Source organism: Triturus cristatus, chromosome 6, assembly GCF_964204655.1.
Source record: "Triturus cristatus chromosome 6, aTriCri1.1, whole genome shotgun sequence".
NCBI classification, from domain to species: Eukaryota; Metazoa; Chordata; class Amphibia; order Caudata; family Salamandridae; genus Triturus; species Triturus cristatus.
In genome coordinates, this window is record NC_140589.1 from 868,078,968 (window position 1) to 868,103,344 (window position 24,377).

At 47.8% G+C, this 24,377-nt stretch overlaps 1 protein-coding gene across 1 annotated transcript in view; it reads left to right on the forward strand.

Moving 5' to 3' along the window:
- Window positions 1–24,377, forward strand: part of FRK (fyn related Src family tyrosine kinase) — a 243,328-nt gene that overhangs the window by 142,198 nt on the left and 76,753 nt on the right. Inside the window, exon 3 of the mRNA XM_085611457.1 lies at window positions 20,548–20,711. Coding sequence (XP_085467583.1) covers window positions 20,548–20,711 — 164 coding nt within the window. The remainder of the gene's footprint in view (window positions 1–20,547; window positions 20,712–24,377) is intronic.

Sequence of the window (24,377 nt, forward strand, 5' to 3'; positions counted from 1 at the left end):
ACAGTAGAATAAAAGGTGTCTGATTACGTGGTCATGCAATGATTGGCATCTCTGCAAAGGCATTGAGCAATGGTCTGGCATGCCGGCTACAGTTGTTGTTGTATGCAAATGTGTGGGTAGGGTGGCGCTCTACGCAAATGTCAGTGTGTATGTTTAAGTCATATACTTAATTATATAGGCCCGTTCCTTTCATGGCTCCCACTTTTTTTCATCACACTTACAGCCCTGTGCACAGTGATGAATAATGAATCTTTGTGTTAAATGACACATTTAGCAAAATTCATTCAGGTGCCTAAGTTGGAAGAGGCAGTCAAATGATTCTCTCTTTATCGCAATAAACACAGGAGATGAGAATGCCTAACAAATGTAAACACCCATGACTTTCAGTGAGCCGTCACATCTCCTACTCCCAACTGAGTGTCACTTTAGGCCTTAAAGTAGGCTGCAGCAAAGGGCTCCAACCAGCTGGGGGATGCCGTGTGTTGCTGCGGCATCGCCCACATTTAAGACTCCAACCTGATGGTGGAGAAATTCAGCTTTTCCAATTGGGAAGAATTCACACTAATGATGCATTGCGACTGAACCAAACTATTTGAATTCACATTTTGGAGACCAATCTTGGATCCCCACTACGTTTTGACTTTTTGGCTGTCCAGGGTCGAAATGTCGACACTTTCCCATCACGCATGTCTAAACAATTCTCTTGACCAATAGTCAATCAGTATTGGGTATTGCATTACATGTGTTAAATAACGAGACCGGGCAGAAATTTGACAAGTCTTTTAATTTATGTCACATATTTATGTTTTGTATATAGTGTACTGTCCACTTCACCAGTCACCACATGTCACCTTCTCACAATAGTCCCATTTGTATTCTCGCATTTACTTGTATTTGTGATAGCCATTTAATATTCAATACTTCTTGAAATATATAAGAGTAAATCAACCCTCCCTGTGTTTTCCTGGTGTGTTCTCAATTGAAATTGTGTTTTCATTTATTGTGTAAAAGGAAGTGTGAAACACCTTTTCTCTTGTATTGAATAATTTTATCACAGCAATTGTATCGCCCAACAGAACCAATTGTTTTCTATCTTTTGTGCACCTTGCGTGTTTGCTGTTGTCTAGGTCTGTTTTCCCTTCTGGGTAGAGTATTCTTTACTGGTGAGTGTTGCAACCTGATAGGATGTCTGATAGTTCTTTGCCAAGTAATTAAGAATTTTGATACTAGATTTCCCAGCCCACCACATCTTCTGATCACATAGCCCGAGACCGTGGCAAAAAGTATAATATACAACATTATTTTGAAAGTATGTTGGGAATGAAAAATCCCCTGCCCAGTGAGGGACGTGCACCCCTGCCCTTATTACCCCAGCTGCATGTTTATCAGCACCCCTGGTACTGCTTTTTGGTCATGGGTGACCATGGATCATGTTTGTGCACCATGACCCAGGCCTGTCTCATGGCAAAATGGTCTTGTTAGACTTGGAGGGGCACACCAAGCTCTATCCTCATGATGGTCGAGGGCTACGGCCCCAGACAGGATTTAAGTGCCAGGAACACGAGCACAGTGAGTGCAGGATACCCGTTTTGTTTCGAAGTGATGAGTAGTGTGAACAGTGCTTTTTACCTGTATCATGGGAGTGGTGCCTGTCGGATGTAACTGTGTACTTAACTCACTCTTGACCTTCATGGATTGTATGTAGTGCCGGACAGAGCGTGTTAATGTGTATCTATTCTGTGATGCCTCTGCATGGTACGTAACATAGAGGCCCGTGGATTCCATTTTGGAAGCCCAGGGTCTGGAGAGCTGGAGACGCGAGTGGAGGTCAGGTCTGCAAGCCTCAGGCGGGAGATGTATATTGCAGACATACTTGGGGTTGGGGTTGGAGCACATACCGAAGGAAGGAGAGCAGAGCATCATCTGTGCACATAAAAGGTCTCTATAATTTCAGGACGTTTGACTGGTCATTGGGGCCTAGGCTCATTGTCAGATGGTAGGGCTGATAAGGTTGGCACTGTTGAGCAGAGAATCTCGAACCTATGAGCCTTTATGAAGCATATTTAATTGGAGGCTTACAGCCAGGTGTGATGTCTGTTTACTCCCTTGGCCTCTGTTTTGGGTCACTCAGAACTGGAGCCACTTCTGCTGTGGCAGGCCGAGGGATGATGGAAAGTATGGAATTCAGGTTAATGTATGGATAAGGATTAGGATTGGGGATATGAATTAGGAGTGGGGTGGAGTATTGGGTTTGAGTTGAGTTAACTCTAGAGATTGGGTGGGAAGTAGGGTCAGAGTAAGGTAAGTTGTTACAGTCAGAGTAAGGTAAGTTGTTACAGTTAGGGTTACAGTAAGGAGTAGGGTTAGGATGGGGTAAAGGTAAGATGTTTGGTAAGTGATGAGTCCGTTATATTGTGTTAAAGTGTTGGATTAGTGTTAGGATTAGGGTTAGAGCAATGGAAGGAGTAAGTGAGTGTGTAAGAATGGAAAGTGTAAATAATGGTGTAAAATAAGGTACAGGAGAAGGGTGGCACAGGAGGTGGTATAGAGGTATGGTATGGGGTATCTGTAAAATGGCAAGACACACCATGGCATAGGGGAAGATACTAGGGTTTGGGTTAAAGACTGAGTAACAGTTAGAGATTATGGTAACATGTCAATGTAAAGTCAATATAATTTTTTTTAATGCAGTGTTAAAAAGACAACTTTTTTTAACTTCTAGATTTTAGTATTATCACTAGAAATACATTTTTCCTCAACTTTTTTACCTCTACAAATATTGACTCTTCTTTATTATAATACATGGGATTCTGTACTCCCTGTTCAAATGTCAGTGTCTTATTTCTTTATTATTGGCAGCTTTCGACACATCCAGTAACTGATTATAAAGAAAAGACATCAGAACTCAACTATTCTAAGTTATTACAGTCAAGCGTTAACGTCACAATGCCTGCTGCCAGAGCCAGCAGCAAGGTGACAGGCAGGTCAAGTCACAGAGTATAATTTAAGCAGCGGTTTAAAGCAACGAAACGGAACGTTGCTTTTCTTTCTTCTTCTCCATGTTAATAGCTTACAATGAACAGCAGAGAGACTATGATTAGTTTTTGCATTCCGGTTTTTGATGTGTTTAATTTTGCACTAGAAGGTTTATTTTTATGGTTCATGTAAACATGCTTGCTCTTTCATATGAAAGAGCTGCACACCAAGGTTTTCTTTTAAGTGGTTTTGGGAACGGGATGGTTTGACCATTTTAAATGGGATATAGCATGCCTTGGCGTACATGGTCAGGATATTGCAGGTCAGCTCAAAGTTCCATAACCTTATAAAGGAACTCTGCCTTCAGCCTCATTCCTCTATTTGCAGGCCTGCCAAGTACCACGCATCAGGTGTTAGACTAACGCATTTCAGTGTGGTACTCCGGATTACCACACTGAAATGCATTGTCACGCCTATACTGTGTGTCAGCTGTCACCGAAAGCGCTGAGTCTGTGGCAGTGCGCCGCCCGTGTCTTGTGTGCGCTGCTCCAGCAAGCTTGGGGCTCCAGCTGAGGTAAGGCTGCTGGCAGCCTCACTCAACTGCTACAGTGTATCATGATGGTGAATCTAATTTCCAAGGCGTGGCTTTCACTGTCAGCTTGATGTCATCGCAGGGGACGTCACATCCTGCTACCCGAGCGCTGGGAGTTTGATTTGAGAGTTTACAAGGCGGCTGGCTAGTTTGCAGGCAGCGCGGCTGTAGGAAGGTGGAATCTGACTGCATGGTTGCCCCCACATTTTTCCTGGTGTTTGGATGGTTTTTGACTAGTCTCGCTGGGATCCTGCAATCCAGGACCCCAGCATATCTGCTTACTCCCTTAAATGACTTGGAGTGCATATTAGGTGCACTAGTGATTGGATACTGTGGTACCTTATGAGCCCCTAGTATATGGTACCTTAGGTACCAGGGGCATAGGTACTTTACAGGCCTACCAGGGGCTGAAGCATGTATTATGCCACCCCTGGGAAGCAGACTAAATCTGACACCACAGGCCTGCCACTGCGGCCTGGGTGAGGTAGTGTTAGCACTCCTCACTGAGATATAGGTTCACTATATCTCTATCTACACACACATATAAACCTATCAGTCACCCCTAAGGCAGGCCCTATCAGTCCTGAGGGAAGGGTGCTTGGTTTCCATGTAAGGGGGTGCCTCTGCCTGAGCAGGCCCCTCTGCAGCTCTCAGAGTCCATTCTCTGGGGCTGTTTGTGGATGCGGTTAAACCATATACTCTTAAGTGCATTATAACCTTGCGGTAAATGCTAACTCTGGGATGGCTGCATCAAAACATGTTGTGTTTGGTGTCAAACGCTTTGGAATCATACCCCCACACAAGTAACTGGTGTGGGAGTATAATCCCACCCTTCTAGAGGGATAGGCATGTACCCACTGTGGAAACACAGTAGAATCCTAAAGAGCCCTGGCATCACAAAATGGATGCCACCAGTCACAGACACTGGGCTGCCCTCCTGCTGCTGACCGAAACTTGCAGTGGAGAAGGCCCAACAATAGGCATCCTGTCACAGGGAGATGTAACCATCTCCCAGATAGGGTTTAGTGTATTGGGGCTGGGTCGGTGCACTCCTAGAGTGCTTTGAAGTCCTGCACTGGGGGAGCAGTAGGCTCCTCTGTGCATATGCCAGCTCAAACCGGTGCAGGGGCTACCTGCCCCTCCTCTGGCGCGAAACTGGACAAAGGGAAGTGGGTGTAGCCACCCACTCCCCTGACCCTCCCATAGGAGGGGTCATAGAGCTAGTCCCTCCCTTCCTTGTATTATAAGTTAGGGAACCCTTGCCATTGCAAACTAGATATCCCTGGACGACGCTCTGAAGAAGAATCCTGGACCTTCGACGTTCCACTACCTCTGGAAGACTGAAGAATCTCCATTGGAGTCAAGGAGTGACTCTCCAGCTTGGCAGGCACCAAAACTTTGCATCAACGGTCGCAAACTTACCCGCTCCCGCCGGAGTCCGAAGTCCCTGCAGCCCCGGAAGTGGATCTCCTGACTTCTCTAAGGCCATTGTGAGTCCCCAGCGACGCTGAGGCAAGTGGACCCCACGAGTGACGAGGAACAGCAATGTCCGGGTACCATGCACTATTTTCGAGTGCAACCCCTTCACGACGTTCTACGAACTTGTGCATTGGACCACGTGTGTCCAAGCCTCCAGCAGGATTTCCTCCGAAGATCAGAGGCCTACCTTGCCCCGCGTGACCGTGGGCTCCTGGTGAGTGAATCCTCCTGAGGCGTCTTCGCGATCCCTTGCTGGCTGGCTTGTGGGTCCCCCGAAGACTTTTCTACAATTCAAAAGGGCTCCCCTAGTTGCTCCCGGCATGCCCTGACTTATCCTTGCTGGTCTGCACCGCTGACTTTTTACACTTTCAATGAGACTTGCTGTTGCCAAGGCTTGTTGGCTCCAATCTGGTCGTCGACACCGCAGTAAGCTGCATACTTCATGGGACATGCCGAATCCAGCTCCTGGTTGTCGTCGACACCTCCTGGACCTCGTGGCTGAAGAGTCAAGACACCCGTGATCACCTGAAAACACCAGACGACTGTGGGCATACATCTTCCTTGCCCCGGGTCACTGCCAAGTGACTTTGAACACTGTCTCCTCTGCTTTCAGGTGTTCTTTCTTCTGAATCCAACCTTGGATTCCACCGGACACTTCTCCTGTTTTCACAAGCAGCAAGTCTTCTTTGGCTCCCATTGAAAACGACTCCGCGACCCGACACCAAAAGACACCTATGCACCCGGCTTCCCTGGGTGAGGTAACTCCAGCACTACGGTGCTCCTGTTTGTGTTGGCTCTAGAACTACTTACCCTGTAAGTGACTTGCTTGTAGACTCTCCCGAAGTATCCTAAAACTTTAAAATTCCAACCGCGACTTGCTCCATTGAAGTCTATTGGGATCCGCGGCTGTGTTCTCACACTGCATGCGTCTCCCGTGGGTCCTTTACTTACCTGCCTTGGGTGGATAAGTGAGGCCCCAGTGCTTCTGAAGGCCCTAGGCCTTGTCCCCTCGCAAGTCGATCTTCCTAAGTCTCTTTTTTAGTATATGGTCTGGTACGCCCCTAGGGCCCCAGCCATATTTGTGCTTAACTTGTTGTGAAATGTTGATTTGTGCATATGTTCCTGACTTCTAATCTCATAAAGAGATTAGTAGAGTGTGTTAGAAATAAATACATATATATTTTATATATATACCTGTGTGGTGTCCTTTCATTTGGTAATTCAAGAGATTATAAGGTAAAACAAGCTGCTTTACATTCCTCTAAAGACTTAGCCTGAAGGCTGCTCTCCACAGCTACCACTAGGATAGCTTTCTTAAAAAGGTTGTCTTAAACCTATCTACCATAAGAGTCGAATTGTACTGGTGCAAGGTGGCCACTTTAACTAGTGACCAGCATATACCAGGCCAACTTCACACAGCGGCATATCGTGGCCAGAGGGAGCGCTGCACATAATCATGGCCAGAAGGAGCGCTGCATATTATTGTGGCCAAAACACTGCAAATTATAATGGTTGAGACTGTGAGAAGGTGGTTGGTATATGCTGTCCACTAATTAAAGTAGGCAGCTTGTACCAGGCCACACGACCCTTATGATGCCTGAGGTCAAAAATAACCTTATTGAAAGCTATCCTAGTGGTAGCTATGGAGAGCAGCCTTCAGGCTTAATCTTGAAGGAATGTAAAACAGCTTGTTTACCAGAATATAACCTCCTAAATGATTAAATGAAAGAAGAACCACACAGTGTTTATATAAAAATATGTATTTATTAATATAACACTCTACTAGCCTCTATGCAAGACTAGGGCACAAAGCAGACAATACTTAATCAATGGAACATTCGTAAATAGAGAAATACACAGGGGGAGACCGAACCATACACTTAAAAAATGGTATTACAACAACGACTTAACTAGACACAGTGCCTAGAGCACGTGGAATCACTGGGATCCCAAGGAACCACCCAGAGGAGTGACACAGGGAGCCCACGGAGGACAGGAAACGCAGACGCGTGCTCCGTACAACTCTATGGGAAAGTCGCGGCTGGAAATTTACAAGTTAAGGACACTTCTAAGAGGACTTTGAGCAAACCCTTTGGAACTTAGGAGGTTCTAAGGCCAACCCACCAGTGAGTACCGAAGTACCTGTGTTACCTATCCCTGAGGAGCCGAATGCATAGGGGTCAAGTGGTGTCGGAAACCTTTGTTGTTTTCACAGGAAAGCTGCAAAGAAGTCCTGCTGCCAGGATGGTGAAGAATGTCTGGTGGAATCCAAGCCTGGATTGGAGGTGAGAAGAACCTGAAAGCAGAGGGGAAAGAGTCTGGGTCACTTCAGGTGACCAGGGGCTCAGTAGTCAAGTGCCCGCCGATGTTGAGTGCTTCAGGAGTGAAGAAGGGTTGCTGACTCTGCAGCCACGGGGACCAGGAGACTTCAAGGATGACCAGAGTCCGGAGGTGAGCTGTCCCACAAAGGATGTCGAAAGCTGAGGGGTTGATGACCGGCTGGAGCACCAACAAGCCTTAGCAACTGCAACACAATTGGTCAGAGGAAACCGGTTACGGTGTGGACCAGCAAGGTCCAGGGGACGCTCCAAACAATGGGAAGTCGGGGCACGGCTGGAGCAACCAGGTAAGCCCAAGAATTAGCAAGGTAACCCTCGCCAGGACCCACAGGCCAACAGACCAGAGTTCGCGAGGAGACCTCAAGCAAGCTAGCAAAATACCAGCCCACAGGACACTTCTGGAGTGGAGGCTGAAAATCTTCAGTGCAAATGCTGCTCGGGTCAGGACTACACAGAGTCCAAAGCACAGGCTGAAGAATCGTCACTTAGCATATGCAACTGTAAAAGTACGTGGTGCACAGGGGTTCGGGTTGCACGGTCCTCATGAGTGATACTGGTCTCAGAATAGCTGACCGGGCAGATCAACCTCCGGGACCTTCAGGAACCCACCTCCTGTATTGCGGAAATCTTCTGAGTCCTCAGGAGCTCGGGAGAAGCAAACCGGTCAGATGCGTTTAGGTGACTGCTTTTGCAGGGGAGTAACTCCTTTACTCCAAGGGAAATTCTTCGTTCGTCCAGCATTGTGCAGGCAGTCGAAGTACTTGGTTTCTTCTTAGCAGAATCTTGTCCAGGTAAAATCTAAAGTCCTGTAGCCAGGTGCCCACTTTATACCCATGGGAAAGGATTGGAAAGATTCTGTGGTCCCTCCTAGGGAAGGGGCAGGACAGAGGGGTGGCTACACCCATGTCCTTTGTCCAGTTTCACGCCAGAGTAGGAGCAAATGGCTCCTAGAACTGCTTTGAGCTGGACTATGCACAGGGACACCAAATGTGCCCCCAGTGCAGACTTTCTGACACTCTAAGAGTGCACCGACCCAGCCCCAATACACTAAATCCTGTCTGGGAAGTGGTTACACCTCCCTGTGACAGGATGCCTATTGTCATGCCTTCCTCTGCGCGAGCTTGGCTCAGCAGCAGGAGAGCAGAATCGTGACTGTGACTGTGCCTGGCAGCATCCATTTTGTGCTGCCCAGGTCGAGAAGGCTGGTACCGGGTATACCGGTGACACACATATGTCCCTTTAGAAGGGTGGAATCATACCTCCCCCACTAGTTACTGGCGGGGAGGTATGATTCCAAGGTGTTTGACACCAAACACTACATGTTTCTAAGCCGCCGTTAGCATTTATTGTGAGGTTATAATACACTTAAACATATCTGTCTGACTGCATCACAGACAACCCCGGAGAATGGTCTCCGAAGGCTGCAGAGGGGCTCTGCTCATGCAGGGGCACCCTCTAGCGCAAAACCCAGCACCCTGCCTTCAGGATTCTTAAGGCCTGCCTTAGGGGTGACTGAGGTATTTAAGTGTAGTGATTTAAAAGGATATAGTGAACCTATATCTTAAGTAAGTGGTGCAAGCACCATTTTGCACAGTCTGCTGTAGCAGGCAGGTCGTGTCAATTTGGATGGCCTCTCAGGGGTGGCATAATACATGCTTCAGCCCATGGGAGGCCTCTGGGGTACCTATGCCCTGGGTACATGGTGTACCATATACTAGGGACTGATAAGGGCTCCCCAGAATCCAATCTGGAGCGTACCTAAAGTACACGTATGACAATTCATAGTAGAAAGCAGATAGACTGGGGTCCTGGATAGCAGGATACCAATCATACTAGGCCAAACAGTGTGACATCAGCAAAAAGGGGGGTAACCATAAGAAGCAGATACTACTTTCCTACACAACCCCCCCCCCCCCAAACATAAGGACATTAAACTAACCTTGACCAGTTGAGTCTAAATGTTCTGAGTTGAAATATCTGGAGAGTCCATCTGCATTGGCATGGTTACTCCAAGGTCTATGTTTCACTGTATAGTCCATCCCCTGTAGGGAAATGGACCACCTCAAAGGTTTGGGGTTTTCACCCTTCATTTGTTTTAGCCATAAGAGGGGCTTATGGTCTGTCTGAACAATGAAGTGAGTGCCAAACAAATATGGCCTCAACTTCGTCAGTGCTCAAACCACAGCAAAGGCATCCCTCTCAATGGCTGACCAACGTTTCTTTCTGGGGGTCAGCCTTCTGCAAATAAAAGCTACTGGCTGATCCTGACCCTCTTCATTCAGTTGTGACAACACAGCCCCTACGCCCAACTCAGATGCATCAGTTTGAACAATGAATTGTTTGGCATAGTCTGGACTTTTCCAAATGGGAGCAGTGCACCTGTCCTGCTTCAGGTCTTCAAATGCCTTTTGACAGCTAACTGTCCACTGAACTTTCTAAGGCATTCTTTTGGAAGTTATATCATTCAAAGGGGTCACTATGGAGCCATATCCTTTGACAAACCTCCTGTAGTACCCAGTCAGGCCCAAGAAAGCTCTGACCTGGGTCTGGGTGGTTGGAGCAACCCAAACCATTATGGTTTGGATTTTGCTCTGCAATGGTTGAACCTGTCCTCCCACCTACAAGGTGGCCTAGGTATACAACCTTAATCTGCCCTATCTGGCCCTTTGTGGCCTTGATAGTGAGGCCTGCCTTTTACAGGGCCTCCAGAACATTTCTCAGGTGGACCAGGTGATCGTCCCAGGTGGAGCTAAAGGCAGCAATATCATCTAGATAAGCTGCACTATAGGCTTCCAGACCTGTGAGAACTTTATCCACTGGCCTTTGAAATGTGGCAGGTGCATTCTTCAAGCCAAAAGGCATCTCCACAAATTGGTAGTGCCCACTACGGGTTGAAAATGCTGTTTTTGGTTTTGCATCCTCAGCTAATCTGATTTGCCAGTAACCAGCTGTCAGGTCAAATGTACTTAAGAACTTGGCTGAGGGCAGAGAATCGATTAGTTCATCTGCCCTTGGAATTGGATGAGCATCAGACCTAGTGACTTCATTGAGTCTCCTGTAGTCAACACAGAACCGTATCTCTCTCTTACCACCCTGGGTGTGAGGTTTTGGTACTAAGACTACTGGACTAGCCCATGGGCTATCTGAGGGCTCAATTACTCCCAGTTCCAACATTTTCTGGACTTCAGTCCTGATACAGTCCCTGATGTGATGTTTCCTGTAAATCGTATTTTTAACAGGCACACTGTCACCTGTGTCCACCTCATGTGTACACCAGATAGTCTGACTTGGAGTCAGTGAAAACATATATCTGTACTGATTGAGGACTTTCCTACAATCAGTCTGTTGCTGTTCAGTGAGGCTGCCTGCCAAGGCTAGTCCATCAACTGAACCATCATCAGGGTTCTGTGAGAGGACATCAGGGAGTGGATCACTCTCTTCCTCCTGTCCCTCATCAGTAGCCACGAGCAAGACCATGTCTGCCCTGTCCACATATGGCTTGAGCCTGTTCACATGGAGCACCCTGTGGGGGCGGCTGGGAGTTCCAAGGTCCACCAAGTAGGTAACCCCTCCCTTCTGCTCAAGAATGTTATGGGGCACACGCCACTTATCTTGGAGAGCTGCTGGGGCCACAGGCTCAAACACCTATACCTTCTATCCTGGCTGGTATACAGTCAATACAGCATTTTGGTCATGCCAGGCCTTTTGCAATTCCTGGCTAGCCTCAAGGATTTTGGATGCCTTCTTCATGTATTCAGCCATCCTGGAGCAGAGACCAAGTACATAGTCCACTATGTCCTGTTTAGGTGGTTTGAGAGGTAACTCGCATCCCTCCTTATCCACCAAGCATAAGGGACCCCTAACTGGATGTCCAAACAGAAGTTCAAAAGGGCTGTAACCAACCCCCTTCTGATGAACCTCTCTGTAGGCAAAGAGAAGGCAGGGCAAAAGGATGTCCCATCTGCGCCTAAGCTTTTCAGGGAGACCTTTTATCGTGCCCTTGAGGGTTTTGTTGAATCTCTCAACTAACCCATTGCATTGTGGGAGATAGGGTGTGGTGAATTTGTAATTCACTCCACACCCCTCCACAAAGCAGTCAGGTAACCAGACATAATGTGTGCATCTCTGTCTGATACTACCTCCTTAGGGAAACCCACTCTGGATAATAATCCCAGGAGAGCTCTAGCCACAGCAGCAGCTGTGGTAGTCCTAATGGGAATAACCACTGGATACCTAGTGGCATGGTCCACCACCACTAGTATACATATGTGCCCAGCTGCAGTTGGAGGATCCATGGGACCAACAATGTCAATCCAACCTTCTCAATGGGAACCCACACCACAGGTAGTGGTATCAGGGGGGCCTTTTTAGTACCACCTGCCTTACCACTGCATGGCAAGTGATACAGGAGCGATACAACTCCTTTGTGTCTTCTGACATATGAGGCCAGTGAAAATGAGGGACAAGCCTGTCCCAGGTCTTACTTTGGCCTAAGTGTCCTGCTAATGGGATGTCATTTGCCATTGTTAATAGGAAGCCTCTAACTTCAGAGGTATAACCAACCTCCTAGTAGCACCAGGCCTGGGGTCTCTACCCTCTGAATACAGAGGTCCATCCTCCCAGTAGATCCTGTGGGATCCACTGGCACTCCCAGCAGCCTCAACAAAAGCCTGCTGTCTGAGGGGTTCAAGAGAGGGGCAGCTTAGCTGCTCCTGGCTCAGATATGCCCTTGATGGGCCCCTGTTCTCAAGAACTCAACCTGATCAGGTTCCAGTTCCTCTGAGACCGTTCCTTCACAGGGACTGAGATCATCTCCCTCAAGAGACTGATCCTCACTCTGAGGCACGGTGGAAAGCACTGCCCTACACCTTCTGCCCTTTCTCTTGGAAGGCACCTGGTCCATCTTTTCAGCACCCAGGGCCTGTTCAGTGGAAGACATTTTTGCCTGTGACCTAGTCGTGGCAAACACATCTGCAGGGATGCCCAGCATTTCTGCATGTGTCCTGAGTTCCACTTCAGCCCAAGTTGAAGTTTCCAATTCATTGCCCAATAAGCATTCAATAGGGAGGTCTGAGCTAACCACAACTTTCTTAGGGCCAGTTACCCCTCCCCAGCTGACCTTCACAACTGCCAAGGAATGGTCTATCCTGACATTGCTTGCATTGGTCACTTGGTACATCTCACCAAGTAAGATCTGTTCAGGGTCCACAAGATCTTTTGTCACCATTGTGACACTTGCACCTGTGTCCCTGTATGCCATGGCCTCCTTACCATTGATCAAAGGCTGTTGTCTGTACTTGCCCAGATTACTGGGACTGACAAATAGGGAGACAATATCCATGCCTCCATCACAGACTAAAACAGCCTGGGTTGGAATTCTGACTAGGCCAGAATCCATCTCCGATCCCAAGGTTAACCCTACTATACCCTTGTTCTGTACACCACCACTTGGAACTGTGCTAGGGGAAACAGTTGCCTTAGGGGTGGTGGTGGCTGGAGTAGATTCCTTGGCCCTAGGACAACTGGCATCTTTTGTCCAATGTGTCTTCTCTCTACAGATATGACACCAAGGTTTCTTTTTGCCTTTTCCCTTGTTTGATTGTAACGTGCAGGCAGTCGAAGTACTTGGTTTCTTCTTAGCAGAATTTTGTCCAGACAAAATCTAAAGTCCTGTAGCCAGGTCACCCACTTTATACCCATGGGAAGGGGTTGGAAAGATTTTGTGGACCCTCCTAGGGGAGGGGCAGGACAGAGGGGTGGCTACACCCATGTCCTTTGTCCAGTTTCGCGCCAGAGCAGGAGCAAATGGCTCCTAGAACTGCTTTGAGCTGGACTATGCACAGGGACACCAAATGTGCCCCCAGTGCGAGTGTGTGACATCAGCAAAAATTGGGGGTAACCATAGGAAGCAGATACTACTTTCCTACAGGGGTGCTACAATTTATCATGGTGCCGGCCGCAACGCTCGCAGCGCTGCCTGCAGCAGCTCGCACCGGCCAGGGCTGCCAAGTGCTATCAGCTGTCGTTATTACCACCCTAAATCCCCCTTCTGAATTTAAAATTTTACTGCAGTCGATGGAGACGGAGACTGTACGGCCTCACCCTGGACTCACAGGAGTCAGGACAGGACAGCGGCCTGGACAGCTATCACTGGAGGCGGGCCTGGGGGCAAACTTGAATTGCCACGGTCCGCAGTGGCTAGCGGCCTGAGCCTGCCTGCAGCCAGCCTCGTAGACCAGAGTCTACCTGCAATTATAGAGCGCCATAGGCGCAAGGCTTTAATTTGTTAAGAAGGTTATAGGAGCCAGGAACCAATCTGTTACTTCTGAAGGTGTCGAGGGTCTCGTGAGCAGGCATTTGACATACATACATGGATGATGGTAAGAGCATTTTTTCTTAAGTTGATATTGTGACATGAATAGTGAGATGTGCTAACCTCGAGCTTTGCGAGTCCATAAATGGTATTTTTCTCATTTTAATTTTGTTGCACTCTGGTAAATATATATTTAAATGAGTTTAAAACAAATCTGTATTATATTTTATCAGCTCATCTGCTTTCGCATTCACAATTCTTAAGCACTATAGCATTGAAAATTATAACCTGCATTAGTGTTGTCGAGCAATATAATTTGAAAAGTCATTCTTTCTAAATACATGCACACGAAACTATTTAAAACAATGCACATTATATTTTATCGCCAAAGCAACAGCTGTAGCCCAGCATCAGTCCACAGACCTGCAGGTCTCTGTCTCTCTTTTATTCTCTCTCTGTGATTGACGGTCTGGCTGACAGCTCTTACCTGTGTTTGTGCTAAAGTACATGTATGATATGTTTCCCTCGTCTTCATAGCTTGATTTTGCTCTTGAGAAAGTGTCACTCATAGAACTGTTTAAGGTGTAACATAAGCATTAAATGAGAGCGAGTGGAGATTAAGTAAATGGCAAGTTTTATAATTGTCTTTCTTTTCCTGCCTCCAAGTGGAGGCAGCATACAGTACTTCTTTCGGAATGACAAGAGATGGCTTCGGTAGAGCTGCTAAAATGTTGCTTTTATCCAATATAATCAATCAATCAAGACATTTGTAAAGCGCACTACTCACCGTGAGGGTCTCAGGGTGCTGGGGGGAGGGGGGTGCTGCTACTGCTCAAACAACCAGGTCTTGAGTAGCCTCCTGAAGGTTAGCAGGTCCTGGGTCTGTCATAGGAGGATGGGGAGGGTGTTCTAGGTCTTGGTGGCGAGGTGGGAGAATGGTCTGCCACTGGTGGTCGCTCTTTGGATGCGGGGGACGGTGAAGAGGGCGAGGTCGGCTGAGCGGAGCTGGCGGTTCGGGATGTAGAAGGTGAGGTAAGCCAGTCCGGTGTTGTGGAATGCCTTGTGTGGTGGGTGAGGAGCTTAAAGGTGATCCTCTTGTTGACGGGGAGCCAGTGCAGGTCTCTGAGGTGGGGTGTGATGTGGCAGTGGTGAGGGACGTCGAGGATCAGGCGCGCAGAGGCGTTCTGTATACGTTGCAGTCGTTTCAAGAGTTTGGTCGAGGCTCCTGCGTAGAGGGCGTTTCCGTAGTCCAGCCTGCTGCTGATGAGGGCCTGGGTGATTGTTCTTGTTTCGGTGGGGATCCATCTGTAGATCTTGCGGAGCATGCGGAGGGTGTTGAAGCAGGAGGAAGAGACGGCGTTGACTTGCTTGGTCATTGGAGTGTTGAGTCGAGGATAAACCCCAGGTTGCGTGCGTGGTCGGTGGGTGTCGGGGCTACTCCCAGTGCGGTCGGCCACCAGGAGTCATCCCAGGCTGAGAGGGTGGAGCCGAGGATGAGGACCTCCGTCTTGATCGAGTTCAGCTTCAGTCGGCTGTTCTTCATCCATTCGGCGACGGCCTTCATTCCTTCGTGGAGGTTGGATTTGGCGGTGAGGGGGTCCTTGGTGAGGGAGAGGATCAGCTGGGTGTCATCAGCGTAAGAGATGATGTTGAGGTCGTGCAGTCGGGTGACGTGGGCGAGCGGGGCCATGTAGACGTTGAACAATGTCGGGCTGAGGGATGATCCTTGGGGTAAGCTGCAGATGATCTGGGAGGCTTCGGAACGGAATGGGGGAGGCGGACGCTCTGGGTTCTGCCGGAGAGGAAGGAGGTGGTCCATTCCAGAGCCTTGTCTCGGATCCCTGCGTTGTGGAGGCATGCGCATAGGGTGCCGTGGAAGACAGTGTCGAAGGCGGCTGAGCGGTCCAAGAGGATGAGGGCCGCTGTTTCACCGTTGTCCAGCAGGGCCCTGATGTCATCGGTGGCAGCGATGAGGGCAGTTTCGGTACTGTGGTTGCAGCGGAACCCGGACTGGGACGGGTCCAGGATGTTGTTCTCCTGCAGGTAGCGGGTCAGTTGTCCGTTGGAGATCTGCTTCGCTAGGAACGGCAGCAGGGAGATGGGCTGGAAGTTCTTGAGGTCTCTCGGATCTGCCTTAGGTTTCTTGAGTAGGGCGTTGATCTTGGCGTGCTTCCAGCTCGCCGGGAAGGTCGCGGTCTCGAAGGAGGTGTTGATTACCTTGCGGAGATGGGGTGCGATGGTGGCGCTGGCTTTGTCGAAGATGTGGTGCGGGAATGACGGAGAGCCGGAGTGGACGGTGTTCATGATTTTGATGGTGTCGTCGTCGTTCACGTTGGCCCAGGCAAGCAGGGCGTCGAAGTGGATGGTGGACGTGTGGTCTGAGGTAGGGGTGGGCGGAATTTGCGAAAGTGACATTCGTAAGTTATCGCGAAAATGTTACAAATCTCCGCAAACAAGCGGAAATAGCGCGAAGATGCGGAAGTTTTTTTCCCGCCCGTTCGCGGTATTTCCTGCATGGTCGCGGCTCGCCAACTTACCCATGCGGTTGCTCGCGGGCGCGGCCATCTTGTTTTCACTCTTCTCGCGGTGCATGATCGCGAGAAGAAAGACGTGATCGCGCGACTAATGACATTACTGCGGGCGCGAACTGTCGCGAGACAGCGCAAATGGCTACCAACAATCCAACATCTCGTGGAGAACACGACCGGATCGGGAAAACTTGTCGGCGAACGCGGGGATTCAGGTAAGGCGATCGCGCGCGAGAATGTATTATTTTACAGCACGAGCAAGAAACAAATTATCGCTAAGCTGCGGAATGCGTAAATTTTGACATTTCCGCGCTCTCCGCGGAACGCGAAAATCTCAAATTATCGCAATTTCCGCGAGCGAAACGGAAATTTAGCCCAGGCCTAGTCTGAGGTGTCGGTGGCTGCTGGGGTGGTCTGGTTGTTGAAGCTGTCGTGGATGTCTGTGATCTTGCGATGGAAGATGGTGGCTAGGGAGTCACACAGGTCTTGTGATGGTGGGACGTCGTTGGTGTTGGAGCTGGGGTTGGAGAGTTCCTTCACGATGTTGAAGAGCTCCTTGCTGTTGTGTGTGTTGTAGTTGAGGCGGTCCTTGAAGGAGGTCCACTTGGCGGATCTGATGAGGTGATGGTGTCTGCGGATGGCGTTCTTATGGGCCGCATAGCTGTCCAGTGTCTGTTCGCGGTGCAATTTCTTCTCAAGTTTCCGGCAGGTTTGCTTGGAGGCCTGGAGGTCTGCGGTGAACCAGCTGGCTTTCTTGTCGGTGTGTCTGTTGGAGGTTTTCTTGAAGGGGGCGAGAGTGTTGGCGCAGTCATCAATCCAACGCCTGAAGTTGCAGGCAGCGGTGTCGATGGGGACGGCGGGTGGGCTTCGGGCGAGGGTGGTGTTTAGCTGGTCTTCGGTGACTTTGCTCCAGCTGCGGCGGGGGATCTGTTGAGTGCGGTGGTGCGTGGTGGGTTTCCGGAAGGTGAAGTGAATGCAGCGATGGTCAGTCCAGTGGAGTTCGGTGGTGTGGCTGAAGGTGACGTGGGAGCTTGCGGAGAAGATGGGGTCAAGCGTGTGTCCGGCAGAGTGGTTGGACGTTGTGATGAGCTGTCTGAGGTTGTCAATCAGGTTGGTGGAGTTGCTGTCATCGTTGTTCTCGAGGTGGAAGTTGAAATCACTGAACTGGGGCCGTGGTCCGGGGGGTCTGTAGATGAGAGTTCCTCTGAGGGTGGTGTTTGGGTCAGTGTGGATCTGGAAGTGCAGGTGTTCGGCGGTGCTGAGGGTGTTGTCAGTGCTGGTCGAGACCCTAAGGGTGTTCTTGTGGACAATGGCGATTCCAGCTCCGTTGGTGCGATCCCTGCGGGTGATCTTGTAGCCGTCCAGGATGGCTATGGAGATGTCCGGAGCCGAGGAGGCGTTCATTCAGGTCTCTGTCAGGAAGGTGACGTCCGCGGAGGAAGTGTCGAGCAGGTCCCAGAGGTCTATGGCGTGCTTGCGTGCGGAGCGGGTGTTTAGTAGGATGCATCTGAGGTGGTTGAGTTCTTGCTTGGCGGGTGGTTTGGCGTCTTGGAGGCTGGTGAAGGTGCAGTTCCGGCAGGTGAAGGGTCCTTGGGTGCACTTCGGGGCAGCTAGGAAGCAGGTGTGTGATCGTCCGGAGTTGAGTGCGAGGAGGGTGCTGGCGTTGTAGTGGCGTCGGTCGTGGGGACCAGGGGTCCTGGTGCTGGGCGCGGTCCAGTCGCGGACAGGTGCAGACGGGCTTCCCTTAGGCGTTCCTTCGGCGCGGCAGCGGCGCGGCAGCGGCACACCCGCGGCCGCCATATGAGAGGAGGTGGGAGGGAGGAGCAGCTGGGAGGCGGGAGCGGGGCGGCGAATGGGAGTGCAGGGGGGGCGGGGACGTGGCGGCGGGAGAGAACGGGCGGAATGAAGCACAGAGTACCAGGGGGCACAGAAAGCAACACAAGGAGGTAAGAGATCAAAAAACGGAGAGAAAAGGCAAGATTAGACAAAAAATACACAGGCAGCAATACAATCAAAGCCAGAGATTAAAACGGAGAGAAAGGCAAGATTTAGACAGAAAATACACAAAACAGCAATACAATCAAGACTGGTGTTACCAGGCTACCGAGGCAGAGGAGCCTCGAACCCGCGGCGGTGACGAGCAGCAGGGGCACACAGTCACGCAGGTGGAGCTGTGCGGTAAGGGGGAGCGACCTGCCTGAAGACAGGGTCAAGGTAATGAGACTTGAGGGCTTGAAAATTCGGTCATATATATTCTGGTAGAATCAATGGGTTTTGTTAACAGAGAAGCGAGTGGCTCATGTAGGTGAAGTTACTTTTAGGTGCTCTTTACTCAAGATGCCTTGGTCAAATGCTTTTGTAAATCATGCTCATCTATGGCTCATCTATGGTATGGTTCTGGTGACGGGTCTGGTGGCTCAGTGGACTAAAGCAGCCACTGCAGGGGCCTGTGTTCGACCTCATGGTCACAGGTTCAAATCCCGGCGGGTCCACTCAGCCATCTGAGGTCGATAAAATGAGTACCATTGAGTTGGGTAACAATAAACATCTGTTATTCAGCGCCAAGACACCTACGGGTAATCGTGCGCTTTACAAATACACATGTTATGTTATGGTTGACCAATCAGGAACCACACACAGCCATCTTATGTCAATATTTTTTGTCTCTGCTAGGGCAAGCGGAAAAACAAGCTGAATGGATCTTTCAGCATCTTACTAGGGCATTTTTCTTATCTGCTAATAAAGACTGCTTGTCAGAAATTTCTCCGCCCCGTAAAAGGGAAATGGCAGTCCACTTCTCACCTTCTGCCTTGGGGTTGGAGTGTGTCCTGCATGCCCTTTAGATTCCTAGCAGGTCTTCAGGAGTCTTGCTGGAACTCCCACCAGAAAAACAACCGATTCAGAAAAAGATGGGCAAACAACTGATGTGTCTTTAATTTTTTAACCCAGGTCCATAGGCTCCGCAACCGGGCCCCAGTGCTTAATTTGTAAAAAAGGCAAGTACCAGGGCCCTTCTCAGGAGACCATTGCATATTGCGCCACCCATTGCCCCTGCGAAAGCGGCCAATAACCGTACCAACACAACTGCTAACCACCACACTCCTAAAAGTGTGACAATCCAGACTATTCAGCCACCCAAAGGTATAAGAATGGTGGTGATGGCAAGTAATATTAATTTTTAATGTGTATCGAAGGATTAAACAACTGTTGTTGTGCTCCTCTCAAAATTAGACAACAGCCACCATGTTGCAAACTGTCAGAGCCGGTGCTGAGAATTAAGTGTTGGTTCCGAGCACCGGAAACCACCAGCTCAAATTAAGCACTGCCCAATTTAGCATTTGTAGTGTGTGGGTACAGAGTGCAGTGCCATATTTGCATAGCACATGCCACACTCAAGTTCTGTCATGTATGGAAGCATCAAGCTATAACGTCTCAACAATCCAATACTACTAACCCGCACAGCTGTGCCTTCCCTAATGGAAAGTCTGTACAGCTAATGGTAGCCCAGTTTATTTTATTTTTCAGAGTTAAGGATTCCAAGCAAAAACGTGAATTGCTTCGCCATTTTACATGTACGCTGGTGTCTGCTATCTCTCAACACTCCTCAACAGTCAGGAACACATTTCACCCTCTTTGCAGCTCATCAGAGTGGCCTGTTTGACATGGATGAAAAGATTAAATGGAAAGGTCGTGTTTAAAGTGGCATAGCATTATTTTCTGAAAGAATATCCAATTGTTAGCTTGTTTGAATATTATGATTAATTATTGAGCAGTGTTTGGCACTCAGCTCATGAATTTATTATCTCAGAACCTTACCCTCCATTATTCTTTGCACAAAGTGAGCCTTTTATTTTCTATGGTACATTATATGGTGGTCATGTTTACCGTTCTACCCGCCAGTGAGTGGCATGGAAAATGCGGGCCTTCTCGTCTAAAAGTCTGCATTGAGAGGCACTCTTCCACTTGCAATGATTTTCCCTCGCAAGTCCCTTGAACCGGTATCAGGCAGGAAGATGAAGGGAGAACTGAGATCCCAAACAAGATGGCTGCTTTTCACTGTTCCCCTACCGGATCTGAGCAGGGTTGGTTTGTGCCTCTGTTTGCAAACAGCAAAGAAGACCAACTGGAGATAAAACATGACTAGTACCAGTTCTAGAATCCTGAACAGGTTTTGAATGTTCCTGTGTTGTTGAGCTTGCGAGTTCTAGTGCGCAAAATCTGAAGTAAGGGGTGGTTAATGATGAGTCTCTGCACCCACTGCTGATGCCAGTGATGTAACTCAGTGAGGCACCAATGTCACCTGTCTGTGATCTCTTTCAGTGTTTGATGGAACTATTGTGAAACACTACCGACTACGACAGCTGGATGCAGGTGGATTTTTCATAAGCAGAAAGGCGACTTTCCCAACCCTGCAACTCCTAGTTCAGCACTACAGCAAACATGAGGATGGGCTCTGCGTAAAACTGGGGAAGCCATGTGCAAAGGTGAGACCCTGACCAAATGGTCTGGAGAGTTAATGTATATACAATTGTATCTCAGATATATGATTAAGGTATGTATCAAGTAGTAAGAGCCATGGCTAAATCATAAAATTTTGGCCCCTTTTCCTTGCTCCCTGCAATGGTACTCTCTAGGTGCCTGAGGAATGAAAGGAGTTAGAATCTACTGCAATTTAACAATCACAGTGTAACCCAATTGGCCACACAGTAAAACTCTGAGTCGGAAGATTGGATTAGGTATGAATTTATTTTAAATTCAAAGTCTTAGGAATATATTATAACCATACAGGAATACTTCCTGGCAGGCCAAACCGACTAATGAGGTTTAGCCTTTGCAACTGATAAAGCTGGATTCTTATTTATCTTACCATCACCACGAATCCTCTCCGGTCGCCAGGATCTTTTTATCTGCTAAATAGCGTAGAGGGGAGGAAATCCAATGTTAACACAGAATCAAGGGAAATAGAATTCAAACTCTAAAGGATCACTGACTCCGAATCTCAAATTTTAGGAATTTATTACAAAGCCAAAAATAACTGCACATACAAGCACCTCAGCACGAGGTTAAGAAAATAAATGGGCACTATTACAAAAAATATTCTACGCAGGAGCCTCATCCGACTCAGAATAAGAAGAATTGTCCGCTCTAGTAACCTCAGGCAAGCGATAATCACTCCAATCTCTACATTAAAAGTCATTAACCTAAAAGGAAAATCAGTTAGTCTATCCCTACTCTATCTCTAAGGTGACATCCCTACTTAGCATTTTCCCTCCCAGGCAAGAGAGTAAAAGGTGTCAGAAGTGAGGACTTCCTTAGAAGTGCACTCACTTAGTCAGAGCTCGTTCTAAGATGCTCCTTCTAGCTCCCCATCTAAACCTCAACTGCTCAACCCACAGGGCACTGTCCCTAATTCAAAATCCCAAAAACGTAGAACACGTCCTCCGGCACAGCTCTTCAGCCAGGTCTTCTCCCAGTGATTTTCCAGTGAAACTTGTCTCCCTTCCAACAACTGTTTACTCGTCCTTGGGTCCCAGGCACCTTCTCCGCCGAAAGTATCATCCCTACATTCCAGTATACTCCCATATTGGCTTCTCAGGCCATCCTGACTCCTGAAACAAAGAGTTAGTTTCTCTAACGAGCTAGGTGTCCTTGCACCTGCAACAGAAACATGGGAACGAGAAACTTTCCACTTCTCTGAGATTTTCTAATGTCTCTGAAACTCAAAGCCATACCAAGGGAAACCATTTTGGCCTACAATATTTAGCTAACATAAGAAATGAACAGGCCTTTCTCTTAAACGTATATGCGATCAGGCCTTTACACAATTTAAACACACTCTTCTAAAATCACACTATAAGCATTAAATTTCATTCCACTTCATGTATGAATAAGCAAACTACACGTGCAGGCTTTAATATGGTGCACGTTTAAACCTAATGCATCACATTACACGAAAAGCAATCATTATGCATTGACTAAAATTCATTTGCAATTATCTACAACATTGCTCTTCATGAATGGCATTATTACATTTCTAATCACACTAATATAAGCAGATTTTAGTATGACATTTCTAAGTCACACGTTAATACAATTTTCATTAATATGTGGGTGCGCACTAACAGTGATTATGATGCCCCCTACAATTTTCAGAACAACATGGCGCTCTATCAGTTCCCCCCCTTTGATGACTAGTGTCATTACACTATTTCACAATTCCCTTGGAGAAAGAACCGACCTAAACAGTACTTGTTGCCATCCTCCCCCGTCGGAGTCTCTCCATATTCTTACGGTTCTGATATTGACTGTCCTGCAGTCTGGCCATTCGCATTTCACTCGCTCTAAGAGCTCTCTCAACTCCATTTCCTTTATACCACTTGTAAGCTCTGATGAATCCCCACAAGCAAATCACACAAACCACAACAATGATGAGTGGTTTTAACACAAAGCCAAGGAACCCCTTCCCTAGGCTAGCAAACCAACTTCCCACAGGACCAAATCCTTTACCAATCTTTTCCCACACACCCTCTTCAGTCAAATCCTCTATCTCATTATGGATTGTGGTAATGTTGCTTATATATTTCTCCAGATCCTTGCTGTTGTCTGGAATATACGTACAACATTCCTGAACCTTCAATAATTTACTGACTCCGCCCTCTTTTGCTAGTAATACATCTAAAACAAGGCGGTTCTGCAAAACCATCGACCTTATCGATAACCTCTCTCCATCCACAAGTAGCAGTGACTTTGCTGTATTCATTGACAACTCATCAACCACAATCGCCAATCGTCTGATCTTCACATCATTCAAAACCACACCCAAACTCTGTATCATTGCTCCAAAAATATCTCCAATCACTGCTCCTGTACTCTCAGCTCTCTTCACTCTCGAGTGCTGTCCATCCTCCAAAAGCTCCAAATCCTCTGCATGGTAAATCTGCGGAAAAATAATTCCCAAATAGCATATACCATACCAATTCACAGGCAACCTGACATAGGCATTCTTTCCACACGGATGTATGTCGTTACAACGCGCACTTTTACAACGCATGCACTTACAACGCATTTTTTACAACGCACAATCCATTACAACGCATGACATTACAACACAGGACACTACAACGCATTTTTAAAAACTACCTTTACAACGCATTTCCATTACAACGCATACTACCTTTACAACACATACCATTACAACGCATAATATTAAATTGCATTTAAGGTAAGTATTAGATAGTATAGGGGTAAAAATTACTATTCTAACTCCAGGGGGTGCAACAGTAGGGTAAGTGTTGGATAGTATAGGGTTAAAAATAACTATTCTAACTCCAGGGGGTGCAACAGTAGAGTAAATGTTGGATAGTATAGGGGTAAAAATTACTATTCTAACTCCAAGGGGTGCAACAGTAGGGTAAGTGTTGGATAGTATAGGGGTAAAAATTACTATTCTAACTCCAGGGGGTGCAACAGTAGGGTAAGTGTTGGATAGTATAGGGGTAAAAATTACTATTCTAACTCCAGGGGGTGCAACAGTAGGGTAAGTGTTGGATAGTATAGGGGTAAAAATTACTATTCTAACTCCAGGGGGTGCAACAGTAGGGAAAGTGTTGGATAGTATAGGGGTAAAAATTACTATTCTAACTCCAGGGGGTGCAACAGTAGGGTAAGTGTTGGATAGTATAGGGGTAAAAATTACTATTCTAACTCCAGGGGGTGCAATAGTAGGGTAATTGTTGGATAGTATAGGGGTAAAAATTACTATATTATGCGTTGTAATGGTATGCGTTGTAATGGTAGTATGCGTTGTAATGGAATGCGTTGTAAAGGTAGTTTTTAAAAATGCGTTGTAGTGTCATGCGTTGTAATGTCATGCGTTGTAATGGATTGTGCGTTGTAAAAAATGCGTTGTAAGTGTAGTGCGTTGTAAAAGTTGCGTTGTAAAGGTTGTTCCCCTTTCCACACACATAATAAACAGTTGGAATCACTTGCACAGAGCCTTGCAGAAAGTTCTTAGCAGAATCTTCCATGGTGAAAATATGATCACACGCACCCTAACCCCCCAGAACTTTTTCATAGTAGGTCTGATAACGTCTCACACACAACTTCCCTTTCTCCTCCTTGTCCAATGCTATAGGACCAAAACTTCCTCT